We start from the raw sequence: 17,861 nt of genomic DNA on the forward strand, positions 1-17,861 counted from the left end.
TCATTTTAATCACAATATTTGCAACATTCTTAAATAGGTGTGTTGTGCTGAGTGCCCCACAATTGCTGTCAGTTTTTAATGCTGTATATGCTGTGTTCTGTATATGCTGTATATGCTGTGTTCTGATTGACTCATTTTTCCTCATTCAGCCTTGAAGACCCAAATGAATAACCACAGCATGCTGACCCAGTGATTCCTGCCCAGCCAATAACTGTACTATAATAATTGTACTACATTTGACCAGATGTGACCTGGTGAGTAGTAATTTAATTAATTACGTCCTTAAAAATTAAGGTGCTAAAAATGGACCTTAAAGAGTTGGCAAAAATAAGTGTTTTTACATCTGTTGCATAGCTTACAAGTTGTATAAAACAGTACAATTATTATATACTACAGTATATACAACTCTTAAACATGCGTGTTGCAAGCTGATGCACAAAATACACTATTAGTAAATAAATAGATGTATAGACAGCTCTGGAAAAAATAAGAGACCACTTAAAAATGATTACGTTTCTTTGATTTTACCAAGTTGAAAACCTCTGGAATATAATCAAAAGGAAGATGGATGACCACAAGCCATGAAAATAAACTGAACTGCTTGAATTTTTGCACCAGGAGTGGCATAAAGTTATCCAAAAGCAGTGTGTAAGACTGGTGGAGGAGAACATGCCAATATGCATGAAGACTGATTAAAATCCAGGGTTATTCCACCAAATATTGATTTCTGAACTCTATAAACTGAACTTTATGAATATGGACTTGGTTTCTTTGCATTATTTGAGGTCTAAAAGCTCTGCATCTTTTTTTGTTATTTCAGCCATTTCTCATTTTCTGCAAATAAATGCTCTAAATGACAATATTTTTAATTTGGAATTTGGGAGAAATGTTGTCTGTAGTTTATAGAATAAAACAACAATGTTAATTTTACTTAAACATATACCTATAAATAGCAAAATCAGAGAAACTGATTCAGAAACTGAAGTGGTCTCTTATTTTTTTTTTTCCAGTGCTGTATATTTATTTTCTGATGAGTCTACTTGTACCCATTGCTAACACAGATGTGCAAATGTGCACACACCTTTTATAGTCCCTGTAGAAAAGTATTGCCAATAGAATAGGACCTTCTGGAGAAGATACTGTAAACGAGTCTCATGCCCAGTGTGTCTGTTTTCAAACCAGGATAAAATCGTTTAATAGCCCTGATTAAGAAATAGGAAAAGGCAGTAGTCAGGAGTCTTAAAACCTTTGTCCATATAGTGTATTAAACTACTAATCCAGAAGAGAAGAAGCTTTGTGCTCTCCTGCCAGTATCTGCACTCCAAAGCCTAGGTTGCATTTTTCAGCAGCTACATCATAGAAGGCTGCTGCTCCAAATCGAAAAACTTTTGGGTACAGCCTAAAAATGCAGCCTATGTTCAAAGTAATTTCGAAGATGCAAATGATGTATTCAAGGTCCTCAGTTCACAATTCTCTGTGCACAGTGCAAGAGTGGGAAAACACCACTTGCTAGTGTTTTCCTCAGGGGCAGCTTTACTATTTCAATGAAGAAACAAAAAAGAAAAATGCATTAGGCCCCTTTTTTTTCATATGTTCCCTCTGTTTTGTGCTGTATATGAAAAGATAAGGACCTTTCTGGTTTCTGGCCAAAAATCCTTGGCTATTAATTAGGGTTTGGACCACAGCTACCATCGCCCCTAAACCTGTATCGTTTTCCCTTATTATTTTAGATGAGCGCTGCATTGTGGGACAATCCTTTCGGCCATAACCAAACTTAAGGTCCATCCAGTATGCACTGTGGATTTAAAGTTAAACCAGATTAGTTGTTATGCACCTTATACAACCCCTGGCAAAAAGTATGGAATCACCAGTCTTGGATGAGCACTCCTTCAGACATTTCATTCTGTAAAACAAACTCTGATCAAAAACATGATACAATAATAAGGTCATTCCAAAGTGCAACTTGTTGGCTTTCAGGAACACTCAAAGAAATGAAGAAAAAACATTGTGGAAGTCAGTGAATGTTACTTTTATTGACCAACCACAGGGAAAAAAATATGGAATCACTCAATTCTGAGGAAAAAAGTATGGAATCATGAAAAACAGATAAACAAAAGATGATTCAAAATACATCACTAGTATTTAGTTGCACCACCTTTGGCTTTTATAACGGCTTTCAGTCTCTGAGGCATGGACTTGATGAGTGACAAACAGTATTCTGCATCAATTTGGTGCCAACTCTCTTTGATAGCAGTTGCCAGATCAGCTTTGCAGGTCGGAGCCTTCTTGTGGACCATTTTTTTCCATTTCCACCACAGGTTTTCAATTGGGTTGAGATCTGGACTATTTGCAGGCCATGACATCGACTGAATGTGTCTTTCTCCAAGGAATGCCTTCACTGTTTTTGCCCTATGGCACGATGCATTGTCATCTTGGAAAATTATTTCATTATCTCCAAACATCTGTTCAATTGAAGGGATGAGAAAACTGTCCAAAATGTCAATGTAAACTTGTGCATTGATAGAAGAATTAACCACAGTCATCTCCCCAGTGCCTTTGCCTGACATGCAGCCCCATATCATCAAGGACTGTGGAAATTTGGTTGTTTTCTTCAGACAGGCCTCTTCATAAATCTCACTGGAACGGCACCAAACAAAAGTTCCAGCATCATCACCTTGTCCAATGCAGATTCTTGACTCATCACTGAAGATAACTTTCATCCAGTCATCCACAGTCCATGATTGCCTCTCCTTAGCCCACTGCAGTCTTGTTCTTTTATGTTTAGGTGTCAATGATGGTTTTCTTTTAGCTTTCCTGTATTGAAATCCCATTTCCTTTAGGCGATTTCTTACGGTTCGGTCACATACATTGGCTCCAGCGTCTTCCCATTTATGCTTCATCTGTTTAGTTGTACTTTTTCGGTTTTCAAGACAAATGGCCTTAAGTTGCTTGTCTTGAGGCTTTGATGTCTTTCTCGGTCTACCAGTACGCTTGGCTTTAACAACCATTCCATGCTGTTTGTATTTGGTCCATATCTTGGATACAGCTGACTGTGAACAGCCCACATCTTTAGCAACCATGTGTGAAGAGTTACCTTCTTCAAGAAGTTTCACAATCCTCTCTTTTGTTTCAAGAGACATTTCTCTTGTTGGAGCCATGGTTCTTGCCACTCTAATTCGTCCAGCAGCCCTCCAAGGTGTCATGACTGCAGGTGTTTTTAACTGCAGACTAACGAGCAGATCTAATCTGAGGCAGGTGTCCATTTAGGGAAAGGAAATTGACTGTGTGTGTCCTTATTTTCTACCTTCAATTTGAGTGATTCCATACTTTTTTCCTCAGAATTGAGTGATTCCATATTTTTTTCCCTGTGGTTGGTCAATAAAAGTAACATTCACTGACTTCCACAATGTTTTTTCTTCATTTCTTTGAGTGTTCCTGAAAGCCAACAAGTTGCACTTTGGAATGACCTTATTATTGTATCATGTTTTTGATCAGAGTTTGTTTTACAGAATGAAATGTCTGAAGGAGTGCTCATCCAAGACTGGTGATTCCATACTTTTTGCCAGGGGTTGTATAAAACTGTGTAGTTTCTCCCATAGAAAGAGTGAAGTGAAGATCACAAACAAAACTGAACGTAATAAATGACAAGTTTATTGTTGCACAAAATGTACAAAATAACAAGCAAATGGACAGTTCCCCCCTCCCCCTTCCAAGCTGCCCTTCTCTTTACCCACCAATATGAAGTTGGAGATCTGGAACCTATGACTACAGCAAGTCCAATAGTCCGAGCCAAATGCATGGTTTCTTACAGACAACACACACCCAATTCAGATTCACTGAACAATTGAAAATGAATAAAAACACCGTATTTACACAATCTTGTCTGAAGTTGTACAGCATGCCATCTATATATTTATACAGAATATGTCTGTGAACATACCCCTGTATAAAAAATATACTGTAAGATCAAATTAAGGTAGACTAAGGGCTATAGACATCGAAAGTACAACACTGCATTTTGTTGTTTTAATCTTTTCTTCTTTTTTTTTTTAATAATTTATTTTTTTTTGTTCATACCCACTCATTTGATGACGTGATCTTTTTTCTTTTAAGCTTTTTAAAAATTTACTAAAAGAAACATCCTCTAGCTGAATTTAAGCACATTTGTTTTTCGCAGGCCTCTTCGACGCCTGGAGGAAAGTCTTGTTCACATATTTACACCGAGACATTCTGAGTTTTCTGCTCTACGCCTTTTGTATTTGTGTGTGTGTGTGTATTTGTATGAGTGTAAATGATCAGTATGATCTCCAGTGTTACGGGAGAATGGACCTGCCTGTCAGTTGATTGTGTGTTGTAAAAGGCAATGTCGTGGTCACATTTGGCAATAGTGTGTAATCAGTCCTTTGCTGTGTGTTTTTTTCTGCAGATTGTTAAGAGGTTGGTGTAAAGCGGCTCATTTGGTTATGGGCCTAAAACCACACCCCTCAGTCCGCTGCGCTCTCCCTGTACTGGACTCCTAGCAGGCCACACATGAAAAGCAGGTAAGGAAGCAGCTATGGCGCTGAGCAAAATGCGAGTGGCTCCTGAAAGACAGTTTCATGGCTTACTCAGAGTTCCAAGAATGCCCTTTCCTCTTACAATCCACTGGAGCTGAAAATCAAAACCCTAATTAATACACAATCTCATATGTACAGCTTTCCGTTTGTCGTTCATCCTGTATTGGCACAAACAGCTTATTTGAGACAGATCACTGCCACTGCAGTTGGTACCTCAGTTGAGTATTGCTGTACAGCACTAGTGAGTAAGTCTAACAAAATGCGTAACTTCTTTACAAAACTATCCTGTGCTTTTTTTTAAGTATATATACACACACAGCAACGTAAATCAATCTCACTTCATTATCACTGGTGGGTTTCTGTCGGGAAATGCAGAAATAGCATGGTGTGATTTGATGCCTTTGAGTCACAAACGGATCCCGTATTTCACAGGAAGAAATAGAATTGCACCAGGAGGATGGCAATGGAAGAAGCATGTCAACGATGAAGACGCAAATGTGTTTAAAAATCCGATGGAGTCTCAATACATGGAAACAGGGCTGAACTGTACACGTCATTTCAAGCCATTTTAAACTCTTATATAATGCAGAAGGGAGTTGGCATCGTTTTCTGTGTGCAAAAATAATCTTCAGAAGTATACGAACTCATTTCTATTGATTTTATGGTGGTTTTTAATATATTTGTTTCCCCTCAAAGTTCTAAGTGTTCTTGTCTGGTAGGCCATGGATGTTCCAGTTTGTACTTTTATATATATCTATAATCTTTTTTTTTTTTAAATCATGTTTTTACAAAATCAGAGACATGATGAACAATTGACAATATATATTTATATATCTATATACTTTCTCATATTCCTTTCTCTCTTTTTAGGTTATTGAAATTGAGATAATTTTGCATTTCATTCTTGTAAACAAACAGGTTTCTGAGGTTGGTTCACCCAAGACTGCCAGCCATTTATCTTTTCTTCTGTCAGTCGCATCCTCTTTTCCTCTCTTCTGTCTTCTCTCTTTCTTGCCTCTCTCCGAGCATCGCAGCTTCTCATTGAAGCAGAGCTCGGATTTGTTTAGAGGTGCTGTCGTCATTTAGATGTCTTGTTGTATACCTGCAGGAGAAGAGCAGCACAGTGCACTGTTAATTGCAGTCTCTAGAGTTTACTTAAGGCACTGTGTGATACCTATGCTACACTTGACTCTACTTGACTCTATTCCCTTCTTAGTACCTGGCAAAATGTAGCTGGTAAATGTTGCATCTCTTGCTGGTTTCTTTTATTGCCCCAATCCAAATAATGTTTGTATGTATTTAAAAGACTATGGCATACTTTTATGAGCTGCCAATGTGCATCAGATAAAACAAAAAGTGACTGAGACTAGCTTGTGCTTGATGTGTGCATTGTGTACCACATTTTAGTACCTACTCATCTCGCTTTAAACCAAAAGTAAGCAGGTACTAAAATTAAAAAGTACCTGATTCAAGGTATCAGGTACCAAATCTGCCTAATCCAAAAGAAAAAAAAAAAGCTAAGCAGAGTTGAGTAGTGTAGGTACTGTGCAGTGCCATCAGTGTGGTGAAATAAACAGAAAACCTACAGTAATAATAAAAGGGCGACAATAAATTGTCAGAGTTGCTCACATTGACTGCAATAACTCAGATAACAGCTTAGTGCAACTGTCTATTCATGGACACCATTTACCCATCTTTTAACGGCTACTATCAGCGAGATAATGCACAAAGCAGAACACCTTTAGAACAGTGTTAGAGTAGGAGATGCACTGTATAAAAGTGCTAATGGAATTGTGTGATGCAATCATGGCAATAGAAATCTTGGTGGATTTCTTCTTCCAGTTATTTCCCTTCAGCAGTAATAGTAGTTAACAGTACATATACTACACTATTGAGAAGTCTTAGTCATGGCAAGCGAGTGCCTCTTTATGTAGAAGACTATTTAACATTAGAATTACTTCAAATTGATTTTATTTCTAAGTAAAGCTGCTGATTAAATAAAGCCTTGCAGTTACTGTAAGAATAGATCTTATGGACTATATGGACATAAATATGGGGACAGCTGCTCATTCATTATTTCTGTGTAATTTACAGGGATTAAAGATCCCCATCCTGCTTTTGTGAAATATACTTTCTTTATTGTCTATTTATTAATGAGGTCAGGACATAGAAGCTGAGGTAGCCATCATACAATTCCCCGACTCATCCCAAAAGTATTAGATGGAACACCATCATTCTAAAGAACACAGTTCCACTACATTATAACTCAATGCCCCTGGTATTAGGCATAGTAACAACTGTTTAATGTTTATCTGCTAAAGAGTCTTGTTTTCTATTAACAGTAATTCTCCACAGGGACGACACAAACTGTGTGTACATTTGCACAACTGCGTCGGCAATGGTTGCAACTAAAAGCACATATAGTCCCCTCCAAAGGCATTGTAACAGTGAGAACAATCCATTACATTTGCTGTGGACTGAAAACATTTGGGTTTGACTTTAAAATATTAATAAGAAAACAGATCAACATATCAGTTTTGACTTCCAGCTATTTATATCTGGATCTGATTCACAGTTCAGAAGATAGCACCTTTTATCTGAACCCACTCATTATTTTAGTAAGCAAAAGTATTGGATAAACTTAAATTATAGCAAGTAAGACTTTAATATTTATTTGCAGATCCTTTGCTTGCAATAACTGCATCAAGCAGGAGATTGTTGATGCCACTAACAATTGTTTGTGTCTTTTCTTACAGGACGCACAATGGTTCAACTGCTTCGGTTTTCTTTGGTCTACCTGTTCAACATCTGTTACGTAGTACACAAGTGATGACTTTCTTCTTCAGGACATTTCAAACTATTGTACTGGCCAAGGCCTATATTCATGCAGTGGCTCTGATTGACTAGAATCTTCTCTCAGCTTCACAATTAGTTGTTTTTCACCCATAGACAGCATTCTCTAGAACCTTTTACTATAAACGCACAGGCAAAATCCAAATCTGAAAATGAGTGTAGACAATATGCGCTATTTATTGTTTGAATAATCATTGTATCAGGGCACATCTGACAGTCACATGCTCCATTACTTTTGCTTACAAAAATGTAAATAACTGGAAATAAAAGCTATATTTTGTCTCATATCATTGTTAAACCCAAACGTTTTCAGTCTACAGCAGAAATAAATGGATTTGCCTTATGTTTTATTACTTTTGGAGTGGACAGTATACAGTATGTCTAGTCTAATTCATTTAGTTTTATCCTACTGAAGAACATCAAATTCGAGCTGTATTTTTGAGTTTTCCATGTTGGAAAAATAGTTTATTCTTAAAAAAAAAAAAAAAATCTATAGGAAAGCTGAGTTCTATATTATATTGCGCCATTTGAGCATATATTATACGCGCACACACCCACTCCTTACACTAGAACTCACCTCAGTGCATTCAGCAGTCCCTCCACACTGTTTGAAGGTTGCTCTTTCAACACCTTGATGCAGCCCTTCATCTGCACAACACACACACAAACACATACCACTTTAGAGAAAGGTCAGCCCTTTCTGATCCTAACCCCCTGCTGTGACAGTGAACACACCCACAGACAGAATACCCAATACTGTTGCACAATTCACCCACATAAATACATACACACATATGGTGTAGAGTAATGAAGTGTTGTGTGTTGCTCTACCTCATTAACGATAAAATAATTGAATGGTATGATAGTATTTTGAGGATGGCCACACAATGGAAACAAAACCCTAAGCTCTGTAAATATGATTATAGCTACAATCATATTACATGCTTGAAATGGCACAATTATTTTTTTTAAATATATAAATCTGGACTATATGGAACAATGTGAACACATTACATTTTAAATGAGATTTTAATTCACTTTGGTGCCTAATATGTCCATAATGGTTTTTTTTTTTTTTTTTGCACATGATTTTGTACATGCCTTTCCGAACAGAGGTGTGTTCACACTAAAGACTCGTATGACCCATAAAAAGAAAAAAAATGTTAAATGTTGTAAATCTGAACTTTCATTCAGGTAAAAAGTATTTTTTCTTTTGAAGTGAAAAAAGCAAAACAACAGGATTTAGAATGTCAAAGTGTCTTACATCAATCTTGGAGGTTTTAGCGAAGGCACCCACGGGGTGAACGTGATCGTAGAGGATGATGACACCCACCATCACACGCATACAGAACAGCATGGTGTCTGTGTTGGTGAAACGGCACCGGTACTCCCTGCACAAACGGAACAGTTCCAAGTCTGTGAAACTCTAAAGAATGCCAGTACAACTCAAAACAAAAAATGTTCTCAGATGCTCTTAGAACACCACTGTCAAAAACTATGCCAACTTATTTGTTCTCTCTTAGGAAAGGAACACTTACGGAGTCTCCAGCATGACCCGGCACACACAGGCCATAGTGCTCAGGCAATCTGTGGTGTCCTCGATGGGCAAAGTCTTGTTCTGTAATGACAATTATAGACAATTTAACAGGGTAAATGAAATAGCACAGACACCCTCTAGAGGGCAGCAGAATATATATCTTATATATTCAAGTTTTTTTTTTTTTTGTTGGTGTACAGGTAAGTAAAAAACTTGGGTGCAGAAAACAGTATTGACAACAGTAGAATAATAAAATAAAATATACAGATTTCACTAAACATTTATATATTAGATCATGATAATATATAAAAAATGTACTTGTACTTGCCTCTGACACAAACTTAGTTGTGGCATTACTCAAGGTTTTCAGCATAGGTGTGGCTTCCGCATAAAACAATGACATCCGATTGGCCATCTCGTTATTGACTTCATTCTCTGCCTCAAGCTGCAGAAAGATATTGGATACAGATATTGGTTAGTTTGCAGGTTCTGGAGCTCCACACATGGTTCATTTACATGAGCACATCCAGCTCAGCAGAAACACACACACAGGCATTCTACCACCACATTTTTTAAACTTCTATTCTAATACTTGAACACTGAGTTGGGGTCTGTGTATAATATACATATATAGCATATATATTGCTTATATATTATATATACACTAGTGCATCTCAACGTTACTTTAATTCAGTTTGAAATGTGAAACTCATGTTATGTAGATGTATTACACACACAAAAGTAATCTATTGTAATAGTTTATTCTTTTATTGTTGATTGCTACAATGAAAGCCCTAGAATCAATATCTCAGAAAATTAGAATTTTATATAAGAATTCTATATAAGTGTGGGCAGTGTGCCAAAGCCTGCTGGAAAATGAAATCCACATCTCCAAAAAAGTTGTCAGCAGAGGGAAGCATGAAATGCTGTAAGATTTTCAAGGAAAACACTGCACTTTTGACTTGATATAACACAGTGGATCAACACCAGCAGATGAGATGGCATACTCCATGTGTAAGTCTCCTTTTTTGACTAAATATTATTTATATATATATATATATATTATATCTATATATATCTATATATATCTATATATATCCTCATTGCCCTCTCCAATCAAAGCAGCCCAGCAGAAGCAGGGCTGAATGACCCAAGGTAAGTTACCTGCTGATTGTTCAGCCGATTCCTGCTTATGGTCCTCCTGTAGTAGCTGAAGTCATTCTGGATGGCTGGGTTTGTCATCTAGGAAAGACAGTACATCTCACATCATCTAATCACACTCAGTATGTCATGCTTAAAACATCTGCTATGAAAACAGATCACATCTCTACTTGAAAAATAAATGTGTATGCCTAACAGCAGGTTATGCTTTAATCTCACCTTGAGCTCATCAAAGCTAAGGGTAAAATGCAGGATCTCTGCAAACTGCTTAGCCAGAGCCTGCTCCCTCTCCAGATGCTGCATGGGGGCGTACGGAGGGCTCGTCAGCGCCTCCAAGAGGCTGCGCAGGGCATTCTCTGCAAAAATGAAGATTGCACAGAACTGAATCAAACATTATATACCCTGCAAATTAGTAGCAGCATAAAGCCTTCACCCCATCCATAAATTCATGTATTTCTTCAGAAGCCCTGCCTCTGCTCAGCTAAAATGTTGTGACTAAAAGAAATACTATATTCTAATTTATTTGCTAGCAGCCAGTACATACAGCTTTGGAAAAAAATTGATTTGATTTTACCAAATTGAAAACCTCTTGAATATAATCAAGAGGAAGATGAATGATCACAAGCCATCAAACCAAACTGAACTGCTTGAATTTTTGCACCAGGAGTGGCATAAAGTTATCCAAAAGCAGTGTGTAAGACTGGTGGAGGAGAACATGCCAAGATGCATGAAAACTTTGATTAAAAAACAGGGTTAGTCCACCAAATATTGATTTTTGAACTGTCTTTAGAAGAAAACAACAATGTTAATTTTACCCAAACATAAACATATTAATAGCAAAATTAGAAAAACTGATTCAGAAACTGAAGTGATCACTTTTTTCCAGAGCTGTATATATTTAACATGTATATTACAGGCAGGGGTCATGCTATTTATTATTTTAGAAAAATTGCACCCACAACGATCACTGTTGAGTGTAGAGAGCATAAAGTCAGACTAATTAGGTTGTATATCCCACCCATAGAGAACACTGATAGGTCTACTGAGCACAAGGAGAAACCAATCAGAATTGCTCCCAAAATGTGTCCAGTGAGCCAGATATACAATGTCCCGATTTCAAATATATTGTAAAGGATATGCAGGCATTAGGGCTGCTATCGATACACAGGAGAATCCTAAGGGTTGTGGGAGAGGTGAGATGTCTGGTATCACAAAAGGCTGAAGTACACTAGCTGGTAACCTCTTTTAAAGCCAGGTTCATAAAGCTATTTGTAAGCTCTTCTGCAGGAGATGAAGGAATACAGCTTTAATAATCATCTCCAGGTTCCTAATGGTACAGTACATTGTAAAATCCACTCACTGATACTCATGCATGTTCATTTTATGTGCTAAACTGTTTAGTTAATGACGCCTTAATGGCCTGGGAAAAACGCAATCTCAGGGATGCAACTGTACAATAACAAAGCGCAGAGGCTGATGTTAATGGTATCTACTGCGTCTGTGCCTATAATGACGGGTCTCGAGCCCAGCCGCTGAAGCCGAGCTGCCTATTAATGTCATTAGTATGCTTTAGCATGTGTCTCCAGAGGAGCGATCCCTTCAGCTCATGAAATATGCAGCAGCGCTTCCATAAATAACAAGCTGATATGTTTTATCTAGAGGCCTGCTGCTGAGAAACTCGACTCTCCAGAGCCGTTAGCCGGGGAGCGGATATGCGGGGATGGAGGGGAGAGTACCAGGATGTGCTGAGGAGGGCGTGGGTGTGTGTATTTGTGTTTTTTTTTTCTGCAGTCATCAGTTAATTGACTTGGTGTGTGTTAAGTTTCTCCTGAGTCAGGTGCTCTACGGTGGCCCATCGGGAAAGGCTGCTGTGCGGCATTACTGACTGTAACAGTCAGCAGTGCCAGAAATATGTTTGCAATGGTGTTTAATTAGATTATATGTATAATTTAGTATAATATACAGTACTGTGCAAAGATTCCAGGCACCTGTGAAAATTTGAATTTCAAAGCTCATTTTCTGGGTGTTTATTTGATCCTAAAATATTTATTATTTGATCATTAGAATTATTAGAATAAACATCAAATACCATCAATACCAAAAGCAGTGTTCTTATTTATTGCTGGTAATATGCATAGTTATAATAATATCAGCACCTGGTTTGTTAAACTCAGTGCTTAATGAGGTTAAATCAGAGGAGTTGTTAAGGGAATTAAACATGTTGGCTGCTGGGGGCATCCAGGGGAAATCTGGATCTAAACATTGTTTTTTAGGCTGATGGAATATTAACTGCTTTCCTAAAACGTATATAAAACATCTGTTTAAATATGTGGTTTCTTTTTGAGGCTTATTATCCAGATTCTGTTACGTTATTAGAGCATTTCTTAGGTAATGTTCCCAGCTACACAAATATTAACATAATGGAAACTACAAATTAAAACACTGACACAAGGGAAGTGCAGCAATGTTAACAGAACGCTTAAATACGTTAAATAAAAATGTTCTGAGAACAGAAAACAGTTCAACATTCTAAGAGCTTTAATTATAACATTCATAAAACATTATACTAACCAAAAACTGTAAGCTGCCTAACTAGCTGCAAAACAAGTTTTTTTTACACCTATAGTTGGTTTGCTTTGGTCAAAACTAGTTAAATTCTTCCTTTGGTTGTTTAATTCTTCACACTTTTGCACACATCTCTATAACTAAAGTTGTTTCACTACGGCACGCGTCAAACACAAGACCCACCACAGGCCACATCCAACCGGCCAGCCTGCAGAAAAATCCAGTCTGGACGAAATGATTTAGTTATTCATAGTAATATTGGCCCTTTTCCCAATCTGCTGTACCAGACTACAATCTCCAGCATGCACTGCAGCATAGTCTGCAGGTTAGGAATGGTCTGTAGGGAAAGGCTGTAGTGCTGCATTACCGGCTGTAACTGCATCCTGCCTCTAAGTCAGCACAGCCACAGGAGAAGTGTGAGGCCAGCAGTTATCAGCCCCCGGATCTGCTGCACACTCAGCGCGTGGAGGGCGGAAGCTCGGCCTAGTCTACCCGCTACACTCTGCCCGCTGCGGTAACCATGGTGACGCTGCTGCGAGGTCAGTCAGTCGCAATGGAGGGGGAAGCAGCTGCCTGGGCTCTTTCATCTGCACTGCTGCTGCTGCTGTCCCTGTACACTGCAGCCATGTTGGCTCAAGCCCTGGACATGCAAACCTCACTTATTTTAATCTCAAAATCAATATAACATTTCTTTTGTGCCCTGCAGTGTATGTAATTTAAACACATTTTACAACATTAAATCTGAAATATAGAGGAATGTTAACCTTCACTTTAACACAGTTTTTGCACTTTTTATTCAAAAAGTTTTCTTTGATATGTTTGGGTGCTGTCTGGTCATCTGGAAAGAAAAATAAGATACCACTTGAAAATAATGAGTTTATTTTATTTTACCAAATTGAAAACCTCTGGAATATAATCAAGAGGAATATGGAAGCCATCAAACCAAGCTGAACTGCTTAAAATTTTGCACCAGGAGTGAAAATATCCAAAATCAGTGTAAAAGACAGGTGGAGAAGAACATGCCAAGATGCATGAAAAATGTAATTAAAAAACAGGGTTATTCCTCCCAATACTGATTTCTACACTCATAAAACCTTAAGAATATGAACTTGTTTTCTTTGCATTATTTGAGGCCTGAACGCTCTGCATTTCTTTTTGTTATAAATGCTCTTAATGACAATATTTTATTTGGAATTTGGGAGAAATGTTGTCCGTAGTTTATGGAATAATTAAGCTATTTATACATGTCAAAGAATTCCCTGTCCACTCAATTGTGTTGGAATAACCCCGCCCCTTTAAGAACCTTACAACCTTCAGACTGTTTTATTTTGTTTTCAAGGGACAAGACACATGCTGAATGTTTAGCTAATAATAATATTAATTTGACTTAATATTCATTAAGCCTGTCTCCATATTTAGCTGAGAAGGTCATCATGAACCACTTAAAATCTTTTAACCACATTTTCATTAAATGCCAACTTGAGCTAAAACTGTCCTCCCTGTCCTGCAATGCATGCATGATAGGAAATATAAAATAATAAAGCTGGCAAAATCTGAAAATATATAAGTTATGACATCCTTTTCTTTTTTTTACCCAATCCAAAAAAAGATGTAAGTGTAAATGTTTAACAAAACAAGCTGGACACCTACTCACCTAACCTGAGTGAAAATTCATAGAAGCGCTTCAGCTTGGCCACTAGAGGGCACACGGCGTTCCAGGCTTTCTCCTGTAGTTGGAGGTCATTGGGGTTCTGAATAGCCTGGAAAAAACAAACACATTTTAAGAACTAGGGGTTGTTATCAGTGATGCTGCATCCTCTGAAGCTAGGTGTAGGTAAACAGATAGATTGATTGCTGCTTCAAGGCTTTATCAGCATTTGTTGGTTCGTTCTCCATCTCTAATTGAGCTTCCACAGCCTGCCTCCTTTGATCTGAGGGATCTGAGAGAAATTTCACAGCTGAGTAAACCCCAAGTACCCGCTCGAGTTACACCACAGCACTCCGAGCATATGCCACTGGGCCTGTAAAACCAACCCATTAGTGTGTATTTATTCATAAAGTGGAACCGAATAGTGGATTTTTCCAGCCGTGTTAGCGTGAGCCATTTAAACCTCAGAGACATGTCCTCACCTCTCTTATCTCTTGCCCCGCTCCGTTGTAGGACTGTAGCTCTGCTAGGATCCCGTGAGCCTCCTCCAGCACGGCGCTGACCTGGTTCCAGACGGCCGTCTCCGCCTCCGTGGGCTGTGCATCTGGAGGAGCAGAGCGCGGGCGGAACAGGGTCGGAGTGTCAGAATTTATTGGAAGTCAAAGTCAAAGGAATCATGAATTAAAGGCAAAGACAACCAACGTCCTTTCCGGTTAAGTTTCCTTTGGCCACCTGGATTATTTATCACCTCTGTCAGGCACAGGCTCCCGTTCCTTCCTTTCTCACTGGTAGCCAATAGCTTTAACTGGCCTTGTAGTTACATTAGCATTGATTCATGTCGATGGCAGCAAACCAAATAACACACCCAGTTTCTGGCGCTGATCAGAAATGGAGGTCTACTTTTAAAGTCCAATCTGAGCAAAGAGGGAGCTGGAGGCTTCGTGCTGTGAGCTAATTTTGGTGTTAATATTGGATTATCATCTCGGGCTTTGGCACCCAATAAGAGAGAGAGAGAGAGAGAGAGAGATACTCGCTCAGGGACATAGAGAGAGAAAGAGAAAGAGAGAAGGAAAGAGAGAAAGCACTCTGTCCAAAGCCATTGAGAGATGGGTTTTATAAATCCGCACAGATTAGTTTGGTAATGACTACGGTGTTATTCCGAGGCGGGAATACATGAGGAGGATTTAAGTTCTGTTGGAGAGTATTGGAGGATTTGTTGTAGTTGAAATAGCTCTTGGGCGGGATCTGAGGAGATGAATGGATGAGCAGATACACTAGGGAGTTTGGCTTGGGTGTGACTAATAGGACCTTGGTTTGGGCACATTGTACAACTACTGTTCATTGTATCTGCAGGGCTTTTGTCTTCTTTCTGGGGCCAGAAGGGGCTTTAGCACCCAACGCAGCATCTCTGGGGTTTGGACTAATGTCGGGTTTAAATCAGGCCTTTATGTGACGTTATTGCTCAAGAGATTCTGGACAAAGAATCTCTGGACAAAGAAGTCCTTTTTTTTAAGTCAAGAGATTTTTTGACAGATATGTAACTCTGATTGCCAAACGAAGTTTGGTTTCTAACTTAAATTCAAAACGTTTGACGTCAATCTGTTTTATGCTTTCAACCTAATTTCATTACAATCCAATGTCACTGACATTAAATTGACATTCCTCACCCACTAGTATTCTAGGGTTCATTTAAAACTGCTGGGTATCTGAGCTCTATATATCATTATACAGTAATAGTAGCCACTGAACTTGCTAATGCTTATAAATATCTGTTGCCCACCATTGCCCTTCTCAGGTCAGATAGTTCCTTAACTTGGCCACCAGGACTAAGAGTTATTTTCTGCATTTGTCGCAATATACTCTATTATTATATGGATAAAGGAATTGGGGTTCATCCAGAGATGATGTTAGTCAGGATAGTGAGTATAAATTCCCCTCATCCCCAAATTCCCAGCTCATCCAAAAATATGGGATGGAGCACCATCATTTCAGAGAACATAGCTATACTAGAGTCCAATGGCGTCCTTTTCTAATAGAAAAAATTACTTCTCTAGAGAAACTAGACAAGCTGTTTATGTGCATTGGTGCATCTGTCTCAGCAACAGGTGCAACTTAAAGTAGTTAAGCACATTCTTTTAGCAGGTTTTTGTGCATATTCAGCAATGCAGGTCAATTTGTTGCCATTAATGTGACATTTTTAAGTAAAATTACAATCACAACACGTGGCAAAGTAGTCAACAGCATTAGACAAGGCCATGCCACAGCCTGGTTTAATGGGCAGCTCTACTCTGATTGGAGTGTCATAGTATACATCCTGTAATAAAGCCGGACATAATGACTTTATTAAACTGACACTCTCTCGTTCTCTCTCTCTTTCTCCATCTGTGCCTGTTTGGATGGATACACTTGCACATGTTTGTGGCCAACAGCCATTGTGCTATCAGCTGAGCAAACATGCAGCAGTGCTTACCCCAGGCCTATATACACACACTCTCACACACAGACAGTGAGCTTGAGAATTGTTGCCAATGGGATCCTCCCAGTCATTCCACCTCAGGCTCTATTTACTGTTCTTTTTTCCCCCCCATTTGATCTTTTGAGAAGGGGTGCGCATGTGTTGAGTAACTCTAGAGAAAGTCTGAAGATAAAAATACTCTGTTTCTGCGAAGGTTATCCAATATTCTGGTAGCATCTCTCAGTGTCTTTTGTTTCACTTTGTTCTGTCGTTCACTGCAGTCACAAGATCATGTTTGCAGTAGAGCTAGGCTGCCTTAAGCGAAATTAATTAAAACAGACATTTAGAACCTCTAACCTAGTTATTTAGCTTATACGGCTGTGGGTTATATGGGTGTGTTCATGCAATTTCCTCTTAAAAACATACTATATTGCATGCATAGTCGTGTGACTTTGCCCCATCCAGTCTGCATCTAACAACACTGATGAGAACTCAAACACTGAGCCAACTGAGCAACTTGTGTAGCTTGTAACAAAGTAAATGGCATGTCCATTATTCATTAAAATAATCCATTAATTGCAAATGTATAATTAATCATTCAGTATACAAACTGTCAATTTTAAAAGGGAAATCATTATAAGACTCTTATAAGCTCATTTAAAATTCCAAGAATGACGACAGAGTTGAAAAGTACTAACTCAGTTTTGTGTGCAAAATCGTTATTAAAAAAACTTTAAAAAAGGTACGAGAGCCATGACAGAGGTGACCATTTCCCTATCCAGTAAAGAGCAATGAAGGCTGCTGTCTGTTTTTTTTCTAAGCTGCCCTTGGGTTTACTTTTACTCATAGATTTTCAGATTTATCTAAACTTGAAGGCTCTGGTGAACATTAGTGCCCTCTAGTTCAATACATTCCAAAAACCTGTGAAGAATGTTGCCTTGAACATTTTCTAATTTCAATAAATCAAAGAATATATTTAATTATTTTTTCTATGTTATTTGATTCTGGCAGTTTTTTTAACGTTGTGTCCAAATTTAATGGAACGATACAAATACTCAAAATTACTAAAAAACATCTATCCCACTT

At 38.3% G+C, this 17,861-nt stretch overlaps 1 protein-coding gene across 6 annotated transcripts in view; it reads right to left on the reverse strand.

The window, feature by feature from the left end:
• Positions 1 to 3,629: 3,629 nt before the first annotated feature.
• The window catches only part of fam49al (family with sequence similarity 49 member A, like), a 92,476-nt gene continuing 78,244 nt past the window's right edge, over positions 3,630 to 17,861 (reverse strand). For all 6 annotated transcript variants that reach the window (XM_049475367.1, XM_049475369.1, XM_007249270.4 and 3 more), the window contains 9 exons: positions 14,803 to 14,924; positions 14,327 to 14,432; positions 10,327 to 10,463; positions 10,111 to 10,188; positions 9,275 to 9,391; positions 8,948 to 9,027; positions 8,674 to 8,800; positions 7,987 to 8,057; positions 3,630 to 5,658 (listed from right to left, as the gene is read on the reverse strand). In XM_049475367.1, coding sequence (XP_049331324.1) covers positions 5,595 to 5,658; positions 7,987 to 8,057; positions 8,674 to 8,800; positions 8,948 to 9,027; positions 9,275 to 9,391; positions 10,111 to 10,188; positions 10,327 to 10,463; positions 14,327 to 14,432; positions 14,803 to 14,924 — 902 coding nt within the window. In that variant the 3' untranslated portion in view covers positions 3,630 to 5,594. The remainder of the gene's footprint in view (positions 5,659 to 7,986; positions 8,058 to 8,673; positions 8,801 to 8,947; positions 9,028 to 9,274; positions 9,392 to 10,110; positions 10,189 to 10,326; positions 10,464 to 14,326; positions 14,433 to 14,802; positions 14,925 to 17,861) is intronic.

This window comes from Astyanax mexicanus, chromosome 3 (assembly GCF_023375975.1).
Source record: "Astyanax mexicanus isolate ESR-SI-001 chromosome 3, AstMex3_surface, whole genome shotgun sequence".
NCBI classification, from domain to species: domain Eukaryota; kingdom Metazoa; phylum Chordata; class Actinopteri; order Characiformes; family Acestrorhamphidae; genus Astyanax; species Astyanax mexicanus.